Consider the following 7,475-nt stretch of genomic DNA (forward strand, 5'->3'; position numbering starts at 1 on the left):
GTAAAGACTAAAGTCTGTATGCTTTCACTGAGATGGCTGCAACAGAAGCTTGAACTTGTGTTCTCAGAGCCAGGATTTGTCAGTTTCTACCTACGAAATTCTGAGCAATGGTATCACCTGTTAATTAAATCAGTATATAAGGAAAACAAATAATAATCACATTCCAGACAAATAAAATTCAGTTTCACTTTATTCAAGGTGAAGAAGAGGCTGGGGGCAGGGGGAGGAGTGTGCAAACCAAGAGAGCCATGCCATGCAAAGCCATGCAGCTGAACAAAGAGAGGTGCAAACAGTTTGACTTACATATGTTTTGGCAATGTGTCTGGCATGTTTGATTCTACGTTTGGTTTGTCATTGATTTCTTAGAGGTAATTAACAAACTACTAATGAGAACCCAAATGACATTTTTCAAAGGTAATAAGTTTAGGTAACAGTCATCTAGAAGAGAAACTGTTCTTCAGTACTTAGTAAAGGCCATGGTATACTTTTGAACAGCACAGTGGGCAAACCTAAATGCCTACATTTTAATTTTTATTGAGATCCCCTTGTCTAATTGCATATACATTTTTAATAAAAATTAATATACCTATTCTGCCTTCTTGATAAAAAAAAAAACCACGTGTATTGCAATAAGGAATGAGGCACAGCAGAGTGGACATCTCAAACAACTTGCAGTAATCCAGAAAACTATGCAATGGCGCAAGTCTGAATACTTTTCACTTCGCCCCAGGCTGATTTAAAAACAGAGAGAACTGGTGTCTGCCAAGAAGTGTCAAATTCATTCATGACTGTATGGAGAAAGCATCAGGAAAAAACAAAGGAAAAAGATAGAAAAGGACTAGAAAAGGGGAACTATAGAAAATCATGTTGTCATTACAAGTGGAGACAAGGAAGGAGGTGGGGGAAAGGTCCCATGTTGACTTTTTAACACTTCCAATGTTTTAGTTCTTCTGTTAAGGCTTTTAGTTGGCACAGAAGATCAAAAAATCTTATACTCTGTAGGAAAAATGCAATTTTGGGGGATTTGTTATGTTTTCCAACACATGAGCTTAACCACAGACACGCACATTTAAAATAAATCCTTCAACATTAATGGTTAAATTGCTCAAATATTACTGAAGAGCCAGCTGAGATTTGAGAATTGGGAGTCTGCTGGCAAAATAAATGTAGGAAAGTTAAGAACTAGAGATAATATTAATTGGAATAGAGGCTCTGTGAAGAGAAAATATTTAGAGTAGGGTAAATTGAAAAGCTACACAAATGGGAATGTACAAAGTACTTGCAAGAGGTACTAGAAGTGAAAGTTGCGGCCGATACTCAGTGAATACTGGGGATATAAAGAAAGAGGAGGAGACAACACAGTAATCAAGAATCAAGATCATCATGAGGCTATTAATTGAACTATCATGCCTAAGATGAAAAGTGATAGATGAAAAACAAGTTACAGGCATAGAATGGTACTCAGTGCACCTAATAACACTACTTATCTAAGGCAAAGTATTCTATTCATTTGGCATGATTATAACCTGAGTTAATACTCTTGGTACGTGCTTGGTGTACAAACAAGTGGGGTAACACATTCATTAACATAGTTTGGGATTCTCTTATAATATTTTGAATCAGTTTACAATTTATGGGAAAAATTACAATATTACATGTATTTTGTAACCCACTAAATGGCTACTCAACACCAAAGACAGGACTTACAGTAAATTAAAGAACTGCAAGTGTAGGTTAGCATGCCAGTCACTATAGATTTTACAGTAATGCAACGATTTGGGTATCTCAAGCACCACCAGCAATGTCAGAATTAAATCCCCTAGTTATAAATGTTCCAAACAGTTGTCTGGAAATAGTATTTTGGCAGCAGGTACTTGCTATATGTACCAGATATTTTGAAGACTTTGATACGGGAATTTATGGAACCCTTGATGTAACACTATCCCATTTCCTGTACTTTTTGTACCAACTGCAGTAAACAGCCATTCAACAATACTACAACTACTGCATCTAAGAAATAAGCAGAATTGCACACATTCAAGCTCTCCCTATTAAAGTTCTGCTGTCTGGATATGAAACAAAAAAGTTTCATTGGGTAAGAAAAGTTTATAAAAGCAACTGTGAAATATTATATTTAGTATTTAATATAAATTTGACTTTATTAGTCACTTGCTTAGCACACAATACTGTGTAATCCAAGGCATTTATTTTTGGTATGCAACAGTGCACTTATAACCCCATAAACTCCTTGAGCTGCAAGACTATGAATAACTTTTAAATAAAATAATAGGCTTTAATTAATAGTTTTAGTGCAGAGATATATTCATTCTCCCCATTATACATTTTTGTAAACTGTTATATTTTCTGTGAATATTGATAGAGGTGCTGCAATGTTTCCTTGAGTAGAATATAAAAAAAGTGTACACTAAAAGTGATACTGTATTGTAAATTCATTGTGATCTGGTCCATTCATTTACCAAAAGAAAATAATATTGTTAACTAAGCAGCCACTCCTGTGATCATCTAAATTAGATTTCTCTGGTCAGTAGCCTCCTTCTTAAAATTTGAGTTTTAAGACTGGTGATTATTAAGTTAACACTTCCTTTGATAAAGAAATTTTAATTTCAACACAGCCTCAAGTCATATGAAAACTAAGACAGAAACTAAGTACTGATTTTCAGAATCAAATAAAAACCAAAATATTTGCGCTGAACAGTATCATAAGAATTATTCCAGAGTTCAATTTCAATATCAAATGTAATGATAAATTCATTTTACACGATGTTTAAAAAAATGAAATCTGGAATTCTTTAAGAAAAAAAACAACCAAAAAGCCAAAACTTGGCAGAATTTTTTTCATCACTAGATTATTTTCTAACTTAATGTCATCTATTTTTGTGATACAGCCATAGACTGTTGTGACCATAATAAACAATTTCATAAATCATCCCTCCTGTTTTTCCTGTTGTTGCTGATATTCAAATAGTTCTGCTTGTTAAAGAGGAATTAAAAGGTAGCTGTTCAGGATTCTTCGTATCTTGGGTGCTTCTCCATTCATTACAATTTTGGCCGATTCTCTCTCACTTCTTCCAGTTTAGAAAGGATCCACTGTGTGAAGGAAAAAGAAAAAATAAAAATGTTTCCTTGGTAGAAAATATACAAAGCAGTTGAAGGCTACATTGGGTCGGCAGACACTTCACTACCTGCTCTCTTTGTAACCAAGTTTTAGCACAGTCATCAAAATTCTACTGTGGATTATGAACCCCTGATTTCCTCACATGAAAACCGAGGCATTTAAGTACCAATATGTGACACTGAATACCATCACTAATTAAACCGGCTAGGTTTGTATTTGTTTCCTGGTCTGTATTTCAATGAGTAATAATTAAAAAAAAAAAATAAATTACACCATTTCACCCACATCTAATGCTCTGCATTAGTCTACAGCTCCAGACAAATCACAGATGACAACAGAGAAGCAAGGATAACAAAAGACAGAAGGAGAAGAATAGGCTGCAGCAATGTGACAATACAGAAAGAAGCTTGCTTTAACTATATTTAGTTTCTTCTCAGGAATTTCAAGTTCACACATTTACTGAACATGGAAAGGAAATCAGTTTCCCAAGAGTTTTTTTGTTTTTGTTTTTTTTTTTTAAAAAAAAAGGGTGGGTGGGTATCAGTGACATGGAAATCCAGGGTAGGAGAGAAGTTATACAAAGGGATTGCCATGAAAAGGCTGCATAAAATGCTTTCAGGGAAGATGAGTGGATTATTGCAAATCAGATTCTGTTACTGGATCAGGTTCTATGTTACAGATCTTTAGGAAGAACATGACACTTCTTCTCACAGATGGAACAGCCTTGTAGTGTCCACTAGACTGACAAGGGGAAAAAGTTCACAAAGCAGTATCACTGAAATGACCTCGTACCCTTTTTACTATAAAAAGGGTGTACATTTCATTTTCACTGTTCCTAAAACACTTCCCTCAGTGTCATCTCTCTATGTACAAGCATGCTATTTGCAGAAGTGAGCTGTAGGGAGAACAGCCCAGGAGCGACTGAAAGACCTACTTTCTTTAAGATAACCACTAAGGCCCTGATGGTGATTTCTGAATGAATCTCTTAAGTATTCCTTCTCCAGGACAAAACCACATTCCTTACCAAGCCTGTCTGACAGTGGCCCGTCCCCTCATATTTGCATTCCTGTTGGTTTTGTGAGGTTCACAGACCTTTCTACGAAAATACGTAAGCCAACATTTTCATCAAAAGTGCACACAACTTTTTCAGCTTGCTTTTCCTTGCTTAAGATTTATGGCATACATTTTTGTCAATGTTCCTGATTTACCTAGGGCTAAATGGATGGGACTCCCTTCCCCCACAGACTGGACCTCAATGCCACCCCCGCCCCACCAGAGCCAAAAAAAAAAAAAAACCAAAACAAAAACCAAAAACAAACTCAGTACCTCCCAAGACTATAGGCAAGTCAAAATCAGCATGAGTCAAAAGAGTATCGCTCAGCTGTGGTTAAAAACTACCCTCCTAAAGATATAAGCAACTTAAACTGATGGGATGATGCAACTTCCACAGACGTTTTCAAAGAGTAATCCCATCTATCTGATAGTTCTGGGAGGAGACCTGAACTGCTTCTACTCTTTGTTGTAGTTAAAACCAGTGATGTCAAAATGAAGAGATCACATAGAATATGTGTACAATAGCAGTAACATCATATACCAAATAAACTACTTGTGTTTCTGTTAGAGATTTTCTTCATTCTTCAACCAAAACTGTATTTTATGGAACAGAGGAATGACACACAACCCCAACCCGTGTCGTCGTGTCCCCCCCAGAATAAAACTATGAGTAATTTACAAATATTGTTTGTTCTATTAAAACATACTATTTTAATTCATATTCTTGATTGTTTAGTTTTTGTGAGTAGTACTGTTAAATCAGCCATTTGACCCACAGTTATAATTCCAAATATTAATGTCAGGAAAAGTTTGGTGTTGGAATTGAGTATTTTTGAAATTCAGTACTGAAAAGATCATTGCCATTTCCATCTATGTAATGACTGTGTGGAAATACTGAATTTTAAATATACATGGTAGTTTCAGGTTAAGAGTATTTCTGTTTTGCAAGCCAAATTTAGCACAGTATAATTGTAATAGTATTTTGACTTTACCTTGGCATCCTCTGGACTTTTAAAATTAATAATTTTTCCAAATTCTTTGGCATGGAACACAGACTTAACTCGTTCCTAAAAAAAACAGTAATTCAAAATTGAAGTTAGATTCTTCAAACATTATGACTAAGAAGTTATTTACCATTAAGGCAGCTATATGGTTCAGACAGCAGTGTGTACCCATTACACTAATCTGAGTGTTTTCACATCACATCCACACACCCTGAGAAACTTCATTTTCTGCATGAAAGCACAGCAGAGTGGAAAACTCCAGCGATAACAGACTTACGTTTTTACCATGGAGACCCTGCAGACTGGACTATAAAAGTGCTTAGGGATGGAAGGCAGATAACGGAGTATGTGGGGTAACAAAATCCAGTGCTCCCTAAGGTTGTAATTTTTCGTTCTCCTTCAAGTCACTACCTGGGTGGACATTCCACCAATACTGACTTGCAAGTAGTGGTCTTAACTAGTGAGAATAGCAACTTAGGCTTCAGAAATGAACGATAAGCAAGTGCTTCACAAAATACAGTTTTCAACCATAGAATTCAATAAAGAACAATCTGCAGGCATGTGAACAGACTCTGAAATGACTGCTGTGTATAGGGGTAAAGACGGATATGCTATTCAGCATTGTCTGAAATGGCAGAAACTCTTCAAGAACTATTTCATCCTGTAAAAGTTCACTTGCAGTCAGAAATCCAGTTTGGAAGATTCCAAACTAATATGGCTCTGCCTTTCATGCTCTCTGAAATAGAAATAAGTAATCTGAGTGAAAAACTGAATGACTCTGTACACTGTCAAGACTGTTCGGACAACCAAGTATAACTACACACATGAAGCTTACTAAAAACAGAAACAAACCAGAACACTGGTAGGTAAACTTATTGACTGAAGTTAATTAATTTACCATCTCAACAAGAATGTAACTTTTTTTTTTTTTTTTTTTTTTTTTTTAAAGGAACTTTGCCTCTTTAAGTATACTCAGTCATCAGCAGTCATCTGTCTCCTTATGCCCTTTGCCAATCTACCAAGGAAAGAAAGTTTTGGGATTTTTTTAAAGGAAAAATTGCAACTGAAAGCAACGTTCTCCAACTTGTGTTGAAAGGGACAAGCATATGTCATTACAGTTTTTATGAAGATATTAATACCTTACTATACTTTTGAAGAATTTGATTACTAGCAAATGGAAAAACAATTCTTGAAGCATAGCATATGCAAATGTTTTTCTCTGATATATCTGAATCTTTGGGATTGCAACAAGGTAGATTTCCACATATTGGCATATTTCCACAGCACCAGAGTGTGTAATAAAAGTATTCTGCAAGTTTGAGAGAGTTTCATTCTATCACCTTCTTCCAAACTATGAATACACCACAAACTGGTCCATACCAACAAAAAACTCCAAGGGGTCAAGGAATAATTTAATCTACAAACACCAAGTCATCATTCTGCTTAGAACAGTCAGAAGCTAGTTATCTGAGGAGTTTGCCCATGCCAAATTTCAACTCCCTTCTCTGAGTGCATCTCAGCTAGAAGAGAGATCAAAAATTCAAAGGAGAGAGATCAGGAATTGAAAGTTCCATTCTACAACAATAACAGAAAAAGAAAACAGAACATGATGATGTTAACATACCTTGGCTTCAATGCGTAATCTTCTGCCATCAACAATGAATGGTTCTTTGGTAAATTCATCATAAGTGTATTGCCATTCACATGTCAGCTGTCCAAAAGTCCCTTTTGTCACAAATAACACTCCACTAGACACCAGAAAATAGAGTTAATCAATGTAAAAATACTCCAAAGTTATCAAGTTAACCTAGCTCTACTGAAGTAATTCATTGTTCCAAAATAGTTCTCATCTAATGATATGTAACAAGCATACAGCATACTTTCCAAAAGAGTGAATTTTGAACCTTCCTCTAACTTATTTAAAAGACTGTGTTTCATAGCAAAAATAGTAACACTACTTATAGCTGTATTTCTACATAAAGTTGTACAGGCTTATTATTCAAGAAAGATGCCCAATACTCCAATGGTTAGACATTATTGACTCTGTTCCTGTATTACCCTTTTTTCCTTCATTATACTAATTTATAAGTGAATCCCACAGTTCCATTGACTTCCACCTAACCAGATTTCTAACAAACCTTTCTCAGCTAAAGAAATAATAAAACCAGCATTCCTTTTCTCTCCTCAAATAGAGAAATTACTATGGCATCCAAATTAACACACTCTTGTGCTGAACAATGCCGCTGTTGAACAAGATTACTAACAGCACACTAAGTGTGCCT

The 7,475-nt window shown here is 35.4% G+C and overlaps 1 protein-coding gene across 1 annotated transcript in view; it reads right to left on the minus strand.

Annotated features, from left to right (window-relative positions):
• Window positions 1-203: 203 nt before the first annotated feature.
• The window catches only part of VPS13A (vacuolar protein sorting 13 homolog A), a 154,862-nt gene continuing 147,590 nt past the window's right edge, over window positions 204-7,475 (minus strand). The window contains exons 70-72 of the mRNA XM_035892672.1: window positions 6,818-6,941; window positions 5,182-5,256; window positions 204-3,108 (exon numbers count right to left, since the gene is read on the minus strand). Coding sequence (XP_035748565.1) covers window positions 3,058-3,108; window positions 5,182-5,256; window positions 6,818-6,941 — 250 coding nt within the window. The 3' untranslated portion in view covers window positions 204-3,057. The remainder of the gene's footprint in view (window positions 3,109-5,181; window positions 5,257-6,817; window positions 6,942-7,475) is intronic.

This window comes from Egretta garzetta, unplaced genomic scaffold (assembly GCF_000687185.1).
Source record: "Egretta garzetta isolate BGI_Z169 unplaced genomic scaffold, ASM68718v1 scaffold334, whole genome shotgun sequence".
Lineage (NCBI taxonomy): Eukaryota > Metazoa > Chordata > Aves > Pelecaniformes > Ardeidae > Egretta > Egretta garzetta.